Source organism: Balaenoptera ricei, chromosome 5, assembly GCF_028023285.1.
Source record: "Balaenoptera ricei isolate mBalRic1 chromosome 5, mBalRic1.hap2, whole genome shotgun sequence".
Classification (NCBI taxonomy): domain Eukaryota; kingdom Metazoa; phylum Chordata; class Mammalia; order Artiodactyla; family Balaenopteridae; genus Balaenoptera; species Balaenoptera ricei.
In genome coordinates this window covers 55,885,118-55,904,811 of record NC_082643.1, presented here as the reverse complement: position 1 = coordinate 55,904,811, position 19,694 = coordinate 55,885,118, and the positions used below count along the sequence as shown (strand labels likewise).

At 36.8% G+C, this 19,694-nt stretch overlaps 1 protein-coding gene across 4 annotated transcripts in view; it reads left to right on the top strand.

Annotated features, from left to right (window-relative positions):
• Positions 1–2,893: 2,893 nt before the first annotated feature.
• Positions 2,894–19,694, top strand: part of YTHDC1 (YTH N6-methyladenosine RNA binding protein C1) — a 34,638-nt gene continuing 17,837 nt past the window's right edge. For 2 of the 4 annotated variants that reach the window (XM_059922899.1, XM_059922898.1), the window contains exons 1-6: positions 2,894–3,282; positions 13,051–13,152; positions 13,522–13,850; positions 13,970–14,402; positions 18,781–18,870; positions 19,336–19,389. In XM_059922899.1, coding sequence (XP_059778882.1) covers positions 3,255–3,282; positions 13,051–13,152; positions 13,522–13,850; positions 13,970–14,402; positions 18,781–18,870; positions 19,336–19,389 — 1,036 coding nt within the window. In that variant the 5' untranslated portion in view covers positions 2,894–3,254. The remainder of the gene's footprint in view (positions 3,283–13,050; positions 13,153–13,521; positions 13,851–13,969; positions 14,403–18,780; positions 18,871–19,335; positions 19,390–19,694) is intronic. The other 2 variants (XM_059922901.1, XM_059922900.1) reach the window with 1 other exon arrangement.

Below are 19,694 nucleotides of genomic sequence, written 5' to 3'. Positions count from 1 at the left end.
CACTTCACTGATACATACTTCAATCAGTAATATTGGTCAAAGGTAGGGCAATTGAGAGGGATGGTGGAGGAAATCTTATTGGAAAGTGCATGCCCTGATTAAAGGCATTAAGCTTCAATAAAAGCACACAAACACTGATGGTTCAAGGAAAGTCTTAGGTCAGCAGGCACCAGTTTGCAACCTGTGCTATATAACCTGGCCCTAGCCTGATTTGATATTAAATATTGTGAAACATATGTTTCAGAGATTTTAGATTTTGTTGTCTTCCTCTGAGGAGTGCTCGTCATCTTGAACTTGTGTTGGCTTATTTTCACATTTTACAGGTGTGGATCTGTGGAAAGCCAAAGGTGTTTTCCTTCCTCACGCTCCAGTGGGCTCACCTTTGAAATTCAGTTTCTCTGTAGACCTTATACTGCTTTTGTTTAGGGTTGGGTCCTGATTAGGCCCTTACTCGTAAGATGTGGCCTGTCCCTCAAACATTATCTCAGCCACTTGCTCTCTCACTCATTATCTGGGTGGCAGCTCATTGGTGTTCTCCTTAGACCCTTGACCACACCAAGGCCTCTTTCTCCCTCAGAGCCTTTGGGTGTGCTGTCCTCTGCCTGGAAGACCCTTATCTCCACCTTTTACTGGGTATCAGTCTCAACTTCACCTCCTCAAAGAGGACTTTACTAGTTTTTCTATATAAAAAGCCTCCACCCATTCCCCCCCACCCTTTGCCATATTAGCCTCTTGTTTCTTTCATAGAATTCGTCATGACTTTTAATTTGTTTACTTTTGCTTTGTCTCCCTCACTAGAACATAAACTTGAACTCTTTGAAGAGAGAAACCAGATTCTATACCATGTATATTTTTAAACTCTGGAGCCTATTACAACATTTGGGGCAGGATAAGAATTTAATAAATACAAGTTGACTGAAATAATAAATGAGTAGAACATATATAATGCTTTTCTTGATTCAGCTTCTTACATAACCATTGAATAGCAACCTGAATTGAACCATGGGCAATTTTGCCACCTAGGACCTTTTTTTTTTTAACATGAACACCATTTTTCTGCCCACCACCCTTGTCTTTTCTCCTCTTTACCTAGGTTAGGAGGCTTTTAGATCTCAACTAGGCTTTATTTTCCCTTCTCCAGAAAGCTTTCCTTTACTCTATTCTGTACTCTCCAGCAGTCTGAGTGACATGCCCCTAGAAGTTCCAATAACATTCTGAGCTTACTCCACATAAGGCAGTGTTAGGTGGTGGCTGGATCCAAATTGCCTGAATTTGAGCCATGTTACTTACTACTACTCATAACTTTGGGCACTTTAATTTCATATTACTTCACTTTCTTTTCATGTAAAATAGAGCTAGTAATATACTAATCTAATTGTGTTTTCGGAAGATGAAATCAGATTGTGTAGGTCAAGTGCTCAGAACAGTTCCTGCCACACAGTAAGAACACACAGTTTTTAGCTATTAATTTTACACAGTAACTTCCTGTTAACTTGTCTCTTCCTTATACATACTGAAAATTCCTGAAAGGCAGAAATACTGTCCTATTCACTCTTGATTCCTAAGCAACTGATACAAAGCTGGGTTTTATATTTACTGAATTGATTTCCTTCCCTCTTCTCCCTTCAAGCCCTCCAGATGGCTCCAAACGAATCTCTATTCATGTTTTCCCACTACTTAAAATCTTCCTGTTGCCTTCAGTTTGGTCTCTAAGTTAAAAGGGCAATCAAAGACCAAGACACCATAGATCTGTCCTTCTCTAAACTTGCCATAAGTTTGTAGTTTGTTTTTATGTTTTTATGTCTATAACACTGTTACTTTTTTTGTTTTTTTGTTCTTCAAATTTTCTTTCCCTTGTAAACTCAGTTATGGAGCAGTGAAGCAAAATTATATTTTCATTCGTTGGACAATGAACTTTAAGCAAGTTTCCTCGCAGATCTTACCATATCATGTAAAATAATTTTTCATCACTTCCGCAGTTTTAATTTCTTTTTTTTAAACAGCTTAAATTTTATTTATTTATTTATTTATTTTTGGCTGTGTCGGGTCTTCGTTTCTGTGCGAGGGCTTTCTCTAGTTGCGGCGAGCGGGGGCCACTCTTCATCGCGGTGCGCGGGCCTCTCACTATCGCCGCCTCTCTTGTCGCGGAGTACAGGCTCCAGGCGCGCAGGCTCAGCGGTTGTGGCTCACGGGCCCAGTCGCTCCGCGGCATGTGGGATCTTCCCAGACCAGGGCTCGAACCCGTGTCCCCTGCATTAGCAGGCAGATTCTCAACCACTGCGCCACCAGGGAAGCCCTGTAGTTTTAATTTCTCAATAGTCTGTTTAAATCAATTGTGTACCCCAGGACCTCGATAAATGTTTCAATCAAATTTATGTGAATTACAAAGCTATTTTAAAATACAGTGTAATTCCCTTCCCCAGTTAAAAACGAAACTAGTAGGCTTTTGTGACAAGTGAGCTGGTTGTGTCCTGTGCTGCCTTTGGGTAAGCCTGTAGCACCAAATAAGAAAGTACATACGGTACCTAGGGTAGAAAGTGGTGGCTGCAAAGCGACTGGCCCAGACTTGTCCTAAATAAGTCTCCAATTTCCAGAACTGAATCAGGTGTCCCGCGGAGCGACAGAAAGCATCTTTGCCTGGAGGCTGGAAGCTCCGTTAATAGGCGCTTCAGGTGAGAAACCTGAGCCACCTGGGAATACCCAGCGCGGCAGCCTCCCCATAAACTTCGGAGACTTTTATCACTAGAAATAAAACTCATTCCAGGGACTTCCGGGCTGCGGGGGGCGGGGCGACGTGCTGACGTTACGTCACGTTCTTGCCTGACCTGCCACCCCGCCCCTCTCCGCACTGTGACGTTCCCAGGGAGGAACGAAGCGTAAACAGCGCAGGGCATTTTGGGAGGGGGATTGTTTCACGCAGGAAGCAGGCTCCATTTTAGCGCCGCCCGCTGTCGCCATCTGTTTCCCTTCCCTCCCCGTTACCGCCTCCCGTCCCTAAGCCCCAACGGGAAGGCTGGGCCTACGGTGGGGGAGGCAGGAGTGAAAAGAGGGAAGGGGAAAAGGGAGAAAGGGAAGAAGTGGGGAGAAAGGGTGAGTCGGGAAGGGTGAGTGGTAGAGGCTAACGTGCGAAGCGCGCAAGCCCAGCGGACGGACTGACGGACGCGCCTGTGCTTCTGCTGCCGCGGCTGCGGCGCCCGCGCGAGTCGCGTCGAAGCGACGGCGGCGGCGGCAGCAGCGGAAACAAGAGGGGAGCAATGGCGGCCGACAGCCGAGAGGAGAAAGGTTAGTGCGGAGAAAGGTGATGGGCGGAGGCGGGGCTCTGGAGTGGGTCGACGGAGCCGTGGTCGTCGTTGTGGGTAGGGGAGGTTAGCTTGCTCCGCGCGGAGCCGGCCTCCCCGTCGAGACGCTTGGACTCATTGGAAAAGACCAGGCCTGCCCTTTCGTCCTCAGTCTCCATATGACCCAACACTTCATCTAGCCTTGGATTTTTCTTTGGTCTTAATTCCCTTCTTCATTTAACGTTTATCTGTTCTGGGCGCGGCTGAGAGAAGGCCTGTTCTGAGTTGCAGGCCCTTAGGTTTATTTCCTGGTAGTGGTATGCGGATGTAATGCGTATCTTCAGAACAGCCTTTTCTGTTAGGCTGAATTTCGAAAACCCTTAATGCCCTTAAAGCTGGTAATCTACTAAGTAAGCATATTTAAGAAGTGGTATAGGTAGATAATCTCGCGAAATGTCTACAAGTAACTTCTGGCTGTTCTGTTAAATAGGCAAAGTGGCAAGAATGGCCTGTTTGGTTCCTCAGATACTTATTTTGGAAAACGTGATGTTTGAAAAGATGATTATGTGATTTAGGCCAGGCAGGAAAAATCCTGGCCGCTATTGTGATAGACACACGTTGTGCGTAGTTCCTAGAGGGTACAACCAGGAACAAATTTGTAGAGAGTCGGAGGGCTACGGTTACTTTGAAATATGGGAAGAACTGATGTTGCCAGAATGAAATGTCATGTCTTTTTAAATACCGACCTTCCAAGCCCTGGAAATGTTGATGTAGATCCTGAATCAGTACCAGTCTGGAGAGTGGTCTAGATTGGATGGTGCGTTAAGGTTTTTTACAACCCTAAGATTACCATGATAGATTTGGAAAGGTTATAGTTGATAAAAATCTGGCCAGCTGCTGTCCAGTATTTTGCGGATCTACTCTTTTGTGTGGCTAATTGATTTCGGGGAGGGGGGGGTTTGTTAAGTGGGCTGTAGAGTCAAGTTCCATTAGACTTGTGACCTCTAATTTTTTTCCTTAAAAAAGTAGTCTTCATGAATCAGCGAACTGCTCAATAATAGGGACAAGCTTGGGAAATGGAGTGGGTGGGAATATGTTTGATATGGCTCCTATCTCAAAGCAGCTCGGTGATTAGGTTTTAGTAGTTTAATTTTCCTTCCTTAAACGAATCCTAAAAATGCTCTCCCTTCCTTTTGAGAAGTCCAGAAGGAATGTGATCATAGGATTGCATGGTGTTAGTGAATAAAAGAAACTGCTTTTAATTAGTAGTAAAGTAGTATTAAGTAGATGATTTTAATCAGGAAGAATTAATTCAGTCAACATTTGATTGTTTCAGAATGTAATCTATGATCTGTGTGTATGGGAGTGGGTGGTGGTTGTGGTGGGTGAGATGAACTAGATAAAAAATGAGTAAAAGCTCAGTACTTCTCAAGAGTTCAGTGTCTGTTAAGTTGTAAGTCAGTTATGGAGTAGACACAATATTGTACCCGGAGGAAAAAAAGTAGGTGATGTTTTAAAAATTTTGTTTTAGAAATGGATTTGGTGATGAAAACGTCTAAATGCATAAACTTTGTAACTATTATTGGGAAGTAGTAATTTCACTTATTAGCAATACTTAAGATAAATTGTCCAGCTTCTGAAAGGCCTCACATTTGTGTAGTTTTTAAAAAATTAATTTTCATAATTCAGCTTCATTTTAAAATTTATGATGTAAGTACTTATAGTTTAAGATTGTCTCTAGTTTACTGGGAAAGCTAGCAGATACATACCTACTGGAATTGTTTATTTAATTTTGGAATGAGAGGATTTCTAGAATAACCCACTTTGCATGTATGGAAACTGAGGCCTAGGGTACCTCACTTTCTTGATCTTTGTCAAACAGCTAGAATAATAGCCAGAATTAGAATTAATGCTTGACTCTTTCTTTTCATGTTGAACAAGGAAAAATGGGAACCTAAGTACTTATTGCCATCAGTTATGTTATATGAAACACTAGGAAATTATAAAGATAAGCCCTGTCACAGATCTTAGACATGTCACAGATCTTAGACATGTCAGAAACCTTAGGTCCTTTCTTGAAAGATTCCGTAAGTGGTGTAAAATCTTGATAAGAAATGAGTTTAATTTGCAGAAATTTGCTGTAAATCACAGAGCAGTTACAAAACTTTAAGTCATAAAATCCTTGGATTATTGGGCTTTGCACGTTAGCTGTGTAATAAAGCAGACATTACGTTCTATAAATGCTTTTGTAATACCCATGCCTAGAAAGTGAAGCCTGTAACTGGAGAATTTGCCAGCTTCCTGATTCCTGTGGTGATTGTCCAAAAAGTGGATGTGGAAGATGTTGGAATATTGGTGGTATTAACTAGTGTTAATTGCCATTTTTCTATGTTTTCTATTATAAACACCTGGTTTATATTTTATTTCTTAAGCTCTTAAAAATTTCTCTCTGAAGAACAATTATACAAGTTTAATGTATCTAAAATGTGGATAATGAGGAACCACTTTTGAAAGTAACATGTTTTCTGCATTACCAGACTGGAAGCTCCATGAAGGCCAGGAGTATGTCTGTCTTGTTTACCAGGTTCCTGGTGTACAGTAATTATGTCTCAGTGCCTCGAATAAATGATTTAGAAGATTGTAAATCTTTAGCTCAAGGTTGGACTTCATTAATGACTGACTATGACTAGTTATGTGATATTTGCTATTGATGTCCAAAGTTAAGAGTTTCCCAGTTTAAATTATATATGTACACACATTCATGCAGGCAAATACATATGAATATGTACGCATGGTTATATATACACACATATATGTATATACACACTGTAGCCCTCACTATAGTAAGTCCTTAGGGTTAGATTGACTTGGTCCACTTTAGTTAGGGCTTTGTAAAGCATAGAGTATGTATTTGATATTCTCATATATTTGTTTTACCCATAATAGAAGTAGGACAAAAAATTACAAATGCCCTCCTTAGACTTCAATTGTATGCATTTTGGAAGACAGGAAATTTGGATGGGATAGGAAATCCAAGTCTCTACACTTCTTGAAGAATAACTGTTTTGAATGACAAAAAAGTAACAGAGAGACTGGTCTAATGTAAAACACGACAGAAGGGGAGGCTCCAGGAAATCTTGCTACATTGCCAAACCCGACTAAAACTATATTAAGTGAGTTAAAATAAAAACTGTAATGTATTTTGGTGCCCTGTATTGGCAAACAAAATACGTAGTATATTTAAGTACCCAGTTTTTGTTTTTGTTTTCTTCTTTAAATATTTCAGGTCTTAGTCTGATGCTGGATCCTGAAATAAATAGTACTTTGTATCTCCTGACCCAGAAGCTTCCAGGGTCAAAAAAATGAACTGTGTCTCAGATAAAGGTTAATTTTCTACACTGAAAGCCCTGGAGTTAAGGTTTGTGGCCTTCCTGGGCCAGGAATTTCAAGGTTGAGGTGTAATTCTGGTAGCGTGGAAAGAGCATTAAATTTGGATTCAGAACTGTGAGATTTAAGTCACAGTGCTTTAATTCTTTGGGCTTCATTTGGGATATTTTTTATTTCCTTGTTTTGCTTCCTATACCCATGGATCTATATACCTCTTTCCCAAAACTCAGTTTGTTAATAATATTGATAGTTTGTGATGAAAACTAAGATTATGCTTGCTTAACAAGTGATGATAATGAAGTCTGTATAAAAACATCATATATTGTGAACGCAAAACGTTCACAGATTATTGCATTTCCATAGAGGAATCAAGCTAGCAGCAGCCTGCTTTGTTTTGTTTTTAATTGAGTCAGCATTTAAAAGTCAGACAATTTCAAATAAAAATCTGAATTTGGGAATCCTCTTGAAAAATTTGTAAGATCCGACATGGTACTTGCATTCTGTCAAGGCAGTTAATCCACTGGAGTTGAGTAGGCTTGTCCCCTTTAGCATTCCTACTCTTCCACAAAGTATCATATATACTAAAACCGAAGTTTGGTGTCCCTGTGCCTCAGTGTCTTGAACCTTAAACTTTTTTGCAGTTATTTAACATCAGTGTTGTTCAGGAGTTGTGGGTTTATATGCATTCTAGGGTCAGGCAGATAAAGTACTTAGTACAGTAGGTAATAGTGAGTGTTAGGTTATAGAGAATAAAGGAGTAAGCATGGTATATGTTCAGGCAATATTAGTAAATACACTGATGTATGGGGCATAAACCCAGATTGTCTCATGCAAAACTTTGACATAAGTTACCTTCTCTGTGTCTTAACAGAAGACTATCAGGACTGCTCCATCTGGTTTTTTTCAGATGGGAGTCTGGGCCCCTAGTGATCAAATAGTCTTTTTTTAAAAATGTAGGGTCTGGATTTTTATATTAAATCCTTGGCGCTTTCAAAAACAAAGCATCCAAGAGCTAGATTCATCCTACAGGCTGTTAGTGTATAACTTTGAATGGATTTGAACTTGAGCTGTAAATGGAAATACTGTTTATTTGTGTTTCATTTGAGTTAATTTGTTGCACTGACATATTGTGGAAAAATTCGTTTTGTTGTGGCATCTAAAACACAATTTTCAGGGTTTTAAAAGGATTTTTTAAAAAAGACTGTATAGTTCTTTATATAGACTTCTCAAAAAAAAATGAAGTGCTTTAACTGATAGAAATACTGCATTTGAGTTATTTTTTATATAGAATTCTTAACCTGGCATTTGCTAACCTTTGTTCATTTTATTGCTAATATTCTTAAGGTGCTGCTGTCAAACTACTGTGAAGAAATTGAATATGTACATATCACTATACAGAATAATAATGCTAAATTTCAGGATAAAGTGAGTGGTTTAAAACATTAAAGTAGTTTAAAGAAAGTCACCCTAGAGAACCGGTGGATGTTACTTTATCTCTTAAAGACATAGTTATTTCTTTCTAAAAAGGATATGCCAGTGATAGATTAGTCTTTAATAGTAGTAGCTTCTGAGACTACTAAAATAATCTTTCTTTCTTTATAACTAATCCATTTTAAATTGAAAATGAATTAAAATATATACAAACTACTTTCTCTAGCCAATGAATGAAGTGGTCAGAGGAAGCAGCTTGTTAGCTTTATAACCCAATACTATGAATTCTCTCACCTTTTTAAACCAGATTTTGGTTTTTAAGAGTACACCTTACATTTATAATTAAAATCCTTAAGTTTAAGCAAAACTAAGCAGGTGGTGGTAGTTTTGAAAACATCTGTCAAGTATTTAACATTTCAACCAACAATAGGTGGAGTCCATGGCTCCTCTCTTTGAACCTGAGTAGACTTTTGTGATTGTCTCTGAATAAAATACTGTGGCAGTGTTGCTGAGCTTCTGCCTAAACCACCATGAAAGCTCTAAACCACCATGAAAGAGGTCGGCCTAAGCTGAAGCTGTCATGGGGGAGAGTGACCATAGAAAGGAGTGCCCTAGGAACCCCAGCTGTTTTGAGTCTTCCCAGCCAAGGTATGTGAATAAGCAAGCCTTCAGATGATTCTAGCTAACCCTTAACTGCAGCCACGTGAGAGACCCTAGTTGAGCCTTAGAACCATAAGCAATTATAGTAAATGATTGTATTGTTTTAAGTCACCAAGTTTTTGGGGTAGCATGTTAAATTTACAGCAGTAGATAGTAGGAACATTTATGTATTTGTCTTATTGAGAAAAGAGGATTTTGTTTTATGTGCTGGACCAGATTTTGTGTATCATGTGCCCCAGTCATTAACAAAAGGTTCAGGAGCATCAAATAACTACCCCATCCACCCCCTTCCCTTCCCCAAACACTGATCTTTTTATTCTAAATGCCTCCTTTCAGAGGTGAAGAAACTGGAGCTCAGATTGGGACTTTGCTAAAGATACCTAGCTCTTAAATGATGACCTGGATTTTCTTGCTTCCAAATACAAATGTCTTTCTCCTATGTATCATATTTCAGCAAATATATAAGCGATTTCAGTGGTGGAGAGAAGTAAATTAAAATGTGATCTTTTATATCAGGGGTCAGATAGAAAATAATATTTTCGGCTTTGTGGGCCACACAAGGTCTTTGTCATATATTCTTTCCTTTTTTTTTAAACACAACCTTAAAAATGCAGAAACCATTCATATCTTGCCAGTCAAAAATAGGCCATGGGCTGAATTTGTCCTGCAGGTCTTATTAGTTGGCCAATATTGTGATAAAACCACAGTTAGGTTTTTGATGTCATAGACTATAATATGGATAAAAATTTGTAGATCGTCAAGTGAGGATGTTATGGTTGATCTTAAAGTAAATTTAAGGTGCTGTAATGTTGGTAATATGGAGCTTTCTGGTGTGCAAATTTGGAATTAATCTACTAGTGCACATGATCTTTCAGTGATACTTTGTAGTTTTGTTTTCTTATACTTTGTTTAAAGATGCTTATTTTATAATAGCCAGGACATGGAAGCAACCTAAGTGTCCATCAACAGATAAATGGATAAAGAAGATGTGGCACATATATACAGCCATAAAAAGAAATGAAATTGAGTTATTTGTAGTGAGGTGGATGGACCTAGAGTCTGTCATACAGAGTGAAGTAAGTCAGAAAGAGAAAAACAAATACTGTGTGCTAACACATACATATATGGAATCTAAAGAAAAAAAAGGGTTCTGATGAACCTAGGGGCAAAACAGGAATAAAGACACAGACATAGAGAATGGACTTGAGGATACGGGGAGGGGAAAGGGGTAAGCTGAGACAAAGTGAGAGAGTGGCATTGACATATATACACTACCAAATGTAAAATAGCTAGTGGGAAGCAGCTGCATAGCACTGGGAGATCAGCTAGGTGCTTTGTGACCACCTAGAAGGGTGGGATAGGGAGGGTGGGAGGGAGACGCAAGAGGAAGGGGATATGGGGATATATGTATATGTATAGCTTATTCACTTTCTTATACAGTAGCAACTAACACAAAATGTAAAGCAATTATACCTCAATAAAGATGTTAAAAAAAAAAAAGATGCTTTTAATGTCCCCCATCTAATTTAACCGTAAATTTAGAAAGCCTGAACTCTAGACGAATGAATTTGCTCAACTTGAATTTCTGAGCTTCTATTTCATTATCTGCAGAGTATTGGATCTAAAACATACCTTGTGTGTGTCATGTATGATATGTGTGAAAGTGATAAAATGTTAGAAAAGTATTGATTAATATTTTAAAATTTTGTGGATGCTTTCTGAAACTGCAACCAATCTTTGAATTTGACTAATAAAATTATTTGTTAAAGCTTTTTAAGACAGTAATACCCTTTTTATAGGGAAACCATGATTTAGGCATGTCTGAAATTTAAATTGATTTAATTAACCTGCACAGTTACTTCATTCTGTGTTTAGCATGTCTAGATTTAGCATGTATAAAAGTTCATGTGAATGTTCAGGCTTTTGAAGTGGATATTTCTAATCAGGAACTAGTGATTTCATGAAAAGATTTGTGTAGCACCGTATTTACTTAATTGCCTGTTTTGCTGTCATAGTTCTATTTTTTTTTTCTTTTGCTTCTGCAGATATCTTATTTTTCAAGATCTGTTGGACCCACTTTTTACTGACTAGAGAGCTTTGACCTAAGAATCATTGAATATCTGAAAAACTTGGGTTTTTAAAAATCAAATTGTATGTTTTTATTTTTTATTTACAATGTAGCGTCCAAAAATTGTGTTTGCCACCATTCAGGTCTTGAGGAAATTTCCTCAGTGAAAACATGAACCCAGAGGATGAGAGAAGCCTTTTTGGTTGGCATATCTTGAATTTCAGTACCATTTAAAAAAATAAACAAAAATGATAACAGTCTGTGTAGTATATATTCATTTTAGAAAAATGGTAAAGTACAGAAAAGCATTCTTACCACTCAAAGAAATCAGTTACGATGCTATTCCAAGCATAGGTGATTTTCAGTGTTTTTTTTTTTAATTTTTATTGAGGTATAATTGATTTACAATGTTGTGTTAGTTTCAGGTGTACAGCAAAGTGAATCTGTTATACAAATACATGTATCCACTCTTTTTTAGATTCTTTTCCCATATAGGCCATTACAGAGTGTTGAGTAGAGTTCCCTGTGCTATACAGTAGGTCCTTATTAGTTACCTATTTTATATATAGTAGTGTGTATGTGTCAGTGTTATTAAGTAGCAGCAGTGACTCCAAGCACAGAGGAAGATGCATTGTCACCTTTTCCATATCCTGTGTAACCTTGCTTTCCTTCTTATTATGCCTACATTATCTGTTTTAGTTTTCTTGAGTCACTGATTTCTTTCTCTCTTGGGGGATATTTGAACTCCATCTAACCTGTTCATAGACCTCAGGTTAATAATCTTTGCTATACTTTTAGTGGGCTTTGCTTTTTGGCTGGAGCCATAATACAATTGTCCTATCTCATCAGTTTTTATGATTTTATACCTCTCTTTACGGCACCTTAAAGTTGGAAAGATATATTTTGATGCCAGGATATTTAGTGTTCAAAACATTTACCATTAGCTTTAGTGCCTTACTTGAAAAAAAAAAAAATCAGTTTAAAGTAGTAAATACATAGTTGCATGTATTTCGAAGACTTATTTTGTCCAGTTGGACAGGGTTGGGGGTAGGGAAGGTGATGGGGTGATACAACCGAGTTCTAAATTTTCACGATCATTGACTGTATCAATTACAGTCAATAGTTTCCTTGTCTGAACAAGTTATACTTTCATAGTCCATGCCAGCAGCCTCAAATGTTTTTGATTGTGTACCCCGTCAGTAATTTTCTTCTTTTAACTTACTTGGACATTATTTCAGACAAACAGGATAGCTGTAAGGATAGTACAAAGAATTCTTTTGCTTTTCAGCCACATTCCACAAATGTTAACATTTTTACCACATTTGTCTTTTTCTAATTCATTCTTTCTCCCTCTTTTGTCAGTTGCAGACATGATGCTTCTTTGCCCCTAAATAGTTAAGTATGTATTTCCTAAAAAGTAGAATTCTCTTTTACTTAACTGTAGTACTAGCAAGATCAGGAAATTGACATTGATACTTGTAATCTACAGACCTTGTTTAGATTTCACTAGTTTTTCAGTTGTCTCAGATCATGTGCTGTGTCAGTTATTGTATCTTTTAGTCTCCTTTAATCTGAAGTATTTCCTTAGTGTTTGTATTTCATGAATGAACTGTGACATTTTTGGATGCCTCTAAATTTGGGTTGGTTTGATGTTTACTCATGTGTAGGTTTAGGTTTTGCATAGGAATATCACAGAATTTTTCTATTCATAGTGCATCATTCCAGGGGGTCCATGTTGTTGATTTGACTCACTGCTGGTGATGTTAACCTTGATTACTTGGTTAAGCTGGAGTCTGCCAGACTTCTCGACTGTAAAATGGTAATAAATATTCTGCCCGGAGTACACAATCTTTGATAAATGTATGTTTATTTAAAAAATTATACACATGTATTTTTATTATTGTGCACATTTTAAAGCAGTTACAAAAATTAGACATTAAAGGATGAGCTACAAATACAGAAGGTCTCAGTTTTTCTTTTTGTACCCCAGTATATCCTTTCATATCCTATGGGATATATACTCCTGGTTTTGTAGACCAGAGCTCTGCATCATATTCTTTACTTTATATCGTTTTATAGGAATTATTCTTGTGTCTTGATCCTGAAATAAAAGCTCCTTGAAGGTTATGTTCTCATACTTCTCTAGCCTCAGTACAGTAAGTACTCAAAAATAAATGCTTAATGTTAATGATTTTTCCCTGTTACTTTTTAATCTTTTGCTTCCAGATGGAGAACTTAATGTTCTAGATGATATTTTGACTGAAGTACCAGAACAGGATGATGAACTTTATAATCCAGAGAGTGAACAAGATAAAAATGAGAAAAAAGGTATGTAAGATTTCTATTTTCGTTAAAATAGTAAAATAGAGATCAGTTTCTTAAGAAAGAGTCTTTGCTTTTGTACTTGTTCCTTGAGGCACTTAACCACCAAAAGCACAATCATAAGAAGCAGTGGTACCCAATTCCATATGAATGAGAGTAATATATTTTTTCCAAACGTGTGAAATGTCTCAGATGAATTTATTCCAGTATGTGAAAGCTGTGTTTTCTTTATGATTAACTTCGGAGTAAAGGTATTTCAGAAGACATTTTAAAGAAATGAGGCTTTTTTTCTCTGATATATTTACCTGTTAAACTTTGGTGAAATAAGTCTAATACCCAAATTCTTATATATATTTTTTTCATCGTGTTTTTAAGGTTCAAAAAGAAAAAGTGACCGAATGGAATCTACAGACACAAAGCGACAAAAGCCTTCTGTTCATTCAAGACAATTGATTTCTAAGCCACTGAGCTCATCAGTTAGCAATAACAAAAGAATGGTTAGTACAAAAGGAAAGTCAGTCACAGAGTATAAAAATGAGGAATATCAAAGATCTGAAAGAAACAAACGTCTAGAAGCTGATCGGAAGATTCGCTTGTCAAGTAGTGCCTCCAGAGAACCTTATAAGAGTCAACCTGAAAAAACATGTCTGCGGAAAAGGGATCCTGAAAGGAGGGTCAAATCCCCTACACCAGATGGTTCTGAGGTAGTAAATATTATTGCAGATATAATACAGAAAGCAATTCTTTTTGAGGCTAGAACTATTTATTCACTCTGACCTTGTCTGTTATATGACTGCTGATTCCCTTTTTCTTTAAACATCAGAGAATTGGGCTTGAAGTGGATAGACGTGCAAGCAGATCCAGCCAGTCTTCTAAGGAGGAAGTGAACTCTGAAGAATATGGCTCTGACCATGAGACTGGCAGCAGTGGTTCTTCTGATGAGCAAGGCAACAACACTGAGAATGAGGAGGAAGGGGTGGAAGATGTGGAGGAAGATGAAGAAGTAGAAGAAGATGCAGAGGAAGATGAAGAGGTGGATGACGATGGAGAGGAGGAAGAGGAGGAAGAAGAAGAGGAAGAGGAGGAGGAGGAGGAAGAGGAGGAGGAAGAAGAAGAAGAATATGAACAGGATGAGAGAGACCAGAAGGAAGAGGGAAATGATTATGACACCCGAAGTGAGGCTAGCGACTCTGATTCTGAATCTGTTTCCTTCACGGATGGGTCTGTCAGATCTGGTTCAGGAACAGATGCATCAGGTACTAATTTTTATATGTAAAGGTTTGTCATTTTTTTTTTTTTAATTGACCTGATTGGTTTTTTTCTTGAACATGTTTAAATTGAATTATAAAATTTTTGAGGCAATGGGGGTGATGTTAGTAAGACTGTCCTGTGATTTTTATTTTTTTTTTATAGTGTGTGCTTTTGAGTATTATAAATGCATTTGAGTAAGATTTACATATCTTAGTAAAGGTATTTCCCAGCTACAAATTGATTGTATTATAAATACACTGGTCTGATTGTTTCTGTATAAGGAAATGTATTTGAGGTTTTAATGTTACAAATTCTTAGATTTCCATACTAGTCAATAACAGCTTATTTAAACACTGATGTACTTGAAGTATATTCATATGGAACCTGTCTGCTAGGTATTACAATATTTTCACGTTAAATGCCTCTAGATATCCATCATGTGGCAACAGAAACCAAAATAGCTTTCTTTTTCTCTTGGGAGCACAAATTTTTCTTTCATTTTTGTATCTGTGGGTTGACTGACTGGGGCAGGGTCTCCAGAGGGCTGGGTGTAAAGGTACCAGATGGAAAATAAGAGTATAAAATTATTGTGGAGAGACTGGGTAAGAGGCATCTTGGGTCATTCCTTCAATACTACATGCCCTGCCACTTTATCTGACCCATGAGACTTGAATATGAGAATGGTAGATAGTTGCAGTCATTAGGCTGAGGGAGCCCTCTTTTGGGGGAAAATTCAGAGGGTAGAGCAACGAGAGGCCAGGGTACTTGGAGACTCCTGGTCACTCTGATGATTATAGTCTCATGGCTGTCTTATGTAAAGATGCAGCCAGATCTCCTACATAGGCCAAATGTACTAAATATTGGAATACAAGAAAAATTCTATTCTTTTGATATATATGATAGTTAAATGTTATTATTATAGAATTTTATCGTTTTAGTGTAGTACATTGTTAGTAAATCATATTTTTGATATAGTGTAAATGATTAGAGCAAATGACCAGGTATTTTCTAATTGGCAGCTGAAGTGCTTCTAGCCTTTTGCTCACTAGAGTTCTAGGTTTGGGAGTTCAGACAGGTTTTGAAGGGGGCTAAAGAGTTAAACTGAATAGATGAGTAGTTGGGTTTGATATTAAAAAAAAAAACTTGTGGAATCTTTAATTCTACTATCCCACCATACTTTTTGCAAACTGATGGGATATGTTTTATAATTTATGATAATGGATAGAGAACAAAAATTGCATTGGCAATATGAATGAATGTTCATTTATTGTGGAGAATGTGTGAAACCTGTAAAAGTAGGGAACATTTTATTATAGGAATCTTCTTTTTGGTGTTCATGTTAAGAATGATATTTCTTAGACTTGAATGTTTATCCTGTTTAAGTCAAACGAGGGAGACTTACATAAATACGTAGGGCCTGAAATAATGTGTATTTTTAATAAGTTCCTAGATGCTGATACTTAGCAAGATACTTATTCATACTTTATGTTTTTTGTGGATTAGACATTTCAGATTGAATGGTAGCCAATAGTTTTATAAAACTTGGATATTAAAACTGTTAAGAGACTTACTGTTATAAAAGAGATACCTGCCTGGAACTCTTTCCATATTAAAGGAAAATTTGTGGCTTTTCTTTGGAAGAGCTCTTATGTGGAACATGTTTTAAAGACTGTATTTAGTATGCAGGACATTATTATTTTTATTTTGGAGTGGTTTCTCTTTATAATAATGTGTGAGAGAAAAATGGGGTGGATCTGGAACTCCACTAGAGGTAAAAAATGTTTTTAAAGATTTTTAAACACAAGGGATCACAGTTTAGTTTTTGTGTCATGAATTTTCTAGATTCCAGTTTATTTTACCTTATTTTTCAGAATTTCTCAAAATTTCAGTAATTTCCTTATAAAAGTGACACAATTGGTGGTTGTTAAAGGTTTATTTGTTAGATGACTTTCAATTGTTTTTTTTGACCTGAGAATAATAGTCGGGAGAGGAGGTCATAAACTTAAGAGCAATGAAAGTTATTTATACAAAAACGATAAAAAATCCTTGGAGATTTTTCATGGTAATGCTGTATTTAACATTACATAAAAATTGTTGGGCGAGATCTTACTTCTGCTTCTATTTCCTGCATCTTTTTTTTTTTTTTTTAAATAAATTTATTTATTTTTGGCTGTGTTGGGTCTTCATTGCTGTGCGCGGGCTTTCTCTAGTTGCTACGAGCAGGGACTACTCTTCGGTGCGGTGCGCGGGCTTCCCGTTGTGGTGGCTTCTCCTTTTGTGGGGCACGAGCTCTAGGCGAGTGGGCTCAGTAGTTGTGGCGCGCGGGCTCTAGAGTGCAGGCTCAGTGGTTGTGGCGAATGGGCTTAGTTGCTCTGCGGCATGTGAGATCTTCCCGGACCAGGGCTCAAACCCGTGTCCCCTGAACTGGCAGGAGGATTATTAACCACTCCGCCACCAGGGAAGTCCCTGCATCATCTTGGTTAGACATTCTTTTAGTACTTAGAACCATGAAGTATTATTTTTAAACAGCAGCAAGAGATGTATTACCTTTGTGATCAATTTATAATGCTTAGATCCCTGACTGTTCAAGGAGGAAAAGAATAAAAGAAACATGCTAGAATTTTTGAAAGAAATTAAAAAAAAATTTTTTTAACAGTTTTATTTTTCTAATCTCTTTCATGTACATGTCATACTCATTGATTCAATGAATTCAGTTCCTTCTGTGTGCCAAACACTATATAAGAATGTGTAGTCAGTGAACAAAACAGACATAGATGAGAAAGAGATTTGGGATATGACAAAAACTCCTGTTTCTTATCTGTTGGGTGAGATTCTCAGTCATTTTATACTAAAAGGCTTCAGTCTCTTCTCTTGAAGTCTTATAGTTTACCTTGAGGGAGAGGATTTTAAAACTTAAAGGTCAGGTATCATTCAAAGCCAACAAACCTGTAAATAAATGCTTTTCTCTATAGCTAGTTATATAAATTTCATTATGTTCCCAAGTTGCTAGCTTTAAATGGGCCTGACTTTGTAGTTGTGCCAATATGTACTGCTTTGCCTTTCCTTTTTGCTTTAAGTTAGCAAAATCAGCATCGTTTACAAGCTTCTTGTTAACATCTATTTGGAGAAGGAATTAGTAGTAAATTACAAAGGGAAAAGTGCTTAAACTAAAAGAAAAGGAACTTTTGTCCTTGGAGTTTTCCATCTTTAAGCTAGTTTAAACCTAGAATCCCCTTTCAAGAATAGAAGTAAAATATCTTTTCTATTCTCTTGCTCATGGCTTGTACTTTCAAGTTAGAAACTAGGTTCTGCCACTCAGGAACTGTGGGACCCTAGCCAAGTTGCCTAACCACACCACTAAGTTGAGGTTTCCTTTTCTGTAAATGAGAATAATGGGTATTATGTATCTCATGAGTTTGCTATGAGGATTAAGGGAAATAATTTATTTAAAGCTTTTAAAATAGGAGTTTGTATGAAAGATCATTGATTATTATTTTTCAACATTCTGTTAACTTCTATAAAAATAAGTATATGCGTTTTCTCCCGTCATATTCCTTCTTTTAGCTGAAAAGTAAAGGTGCTTTTAGTGGTGTAATTAAAATACCAACAGAGACAGGAGAGTCTAATTCCATTTTAGGCCCTCATTTATATGCTTCCAGATTAAGCCTGAAATGGTTCTTATAGGTAATGCAAATCTCTTCTGTCTACTGAAGAGTCCCAGCTTTCTAATAGAAATACATAGACTATTGCTGAGATTTTAGAGTTAAATTTTAAATTGAATTTGAAAATAAGCAGTTATTCAGGAAGGACGTGGTCAGGAAGAATGGAATTGAAGATACAAAAGCAAGCAATGGCAACCAGAAGGGAGTCACTAATTTACTATGGTGTAATTAAAAAAAAAAAAAAAAAAAACAGTTGAAAGGCTTTGGGTTCTGGGGTTCATCAGACATCTAGGAATCAGAGTTGGAATTGTGATGAAGAATGATAGTATACTTTTTAAAAAGAGGACTTAAAACAGACAGTGGTACTTGGTTCATAGAAGGGAGCACTGTAAATTTAATTGAAAGAAAAGTTGTGTTTGCTTTGCAGAATTTTTTTCCCTTTTAAAACTTTAAGACCTTTTATATATAGGATAAGTAGTTCTTAATTATAGCTGTGTATTTTTATTTGATTAAAATTGGTGGGAGAAATAACAAAATGTCCTTAGTTTTTGAACAGTGTCTGAATTGGAACATCTTCAGAAATTGAGGGGGTCAGGAAGGATTAATAATGAATAATACTTAGGGATTATGCAAAATCCAGATGCATGATGATACATTCTTATTTGATTAACTGTACCTATATTGTAATGTTTTTAAAAATCTTGTCTGAATTCTTTTTTAGATGAGAAAAAGAAGGAAAGGAAGAGAGCTAGAGGCATATCTCCTATTGTTTTTGATAGAAGTGGAAGCTCTGCATCAGAGTCATATGCAGGTATTCTCATTTTACTTTTATTTGTGATCATATCTGACTGATTCTAATGTAATCTGCTATAAAAAGTGTGTGGAGGCTGTAGTTTAGCGTGAACTCGTTAATATTCATTAGTATTGATTTCTGGCATGTTCAGTGTAATAAATCTAGAGGAAACTAAGCTTTTTCTTATTATTTTAATCCTGTTCTGTTACTGCTTAAGTGGAATTTCACTTTTTTTTTTCTTGGAAGATGATGATTCAGTGACTAGTTTTCTGAGTGAGAAACTGTTCAAATATTTTTAAAAACATCCAAACAACCCAAAAAGCAAAACACTCGTACACATTGAGAAGTATTTTTTTTGTGTGTGTGGGTGCGCCAGGAGGAATAATTTGTCTTGAATGAGAACTTTATGTGACAAGACTGTAGAAATTTTGTCTTATCTCTATTAAAGCTCAATCTGAACAAATGTACTTTGGCTAAATACAGGTTCAGAAAAGAAGCATGAGAAATTATCATCTTCCGTTCGTGCTGTCCGAAAAGGTATCATTTAAATTTGAAATTGTTTTCATTGCATGCTTCCTTAAACGTCATTATTTTGCCTTATTGGTTGTCCATTAATAGTTGGTTTTAATGTAGTAATGTTCTGATATATTACATTAAGGGGAAAAAAATAATTTAGTCTTACACAGAGCTCCGTATTCACTTCTTACTGGGTATCTTTTAGAACAGTAGCAAACATTTTAGGACATCTTAACAGTTTTTGGACAGAGTGGATGGTATATATATATTTTAGTAGCATAATGGTCTATTAGCAAATTTTAAATGATTAATGTGATAAAGATCTA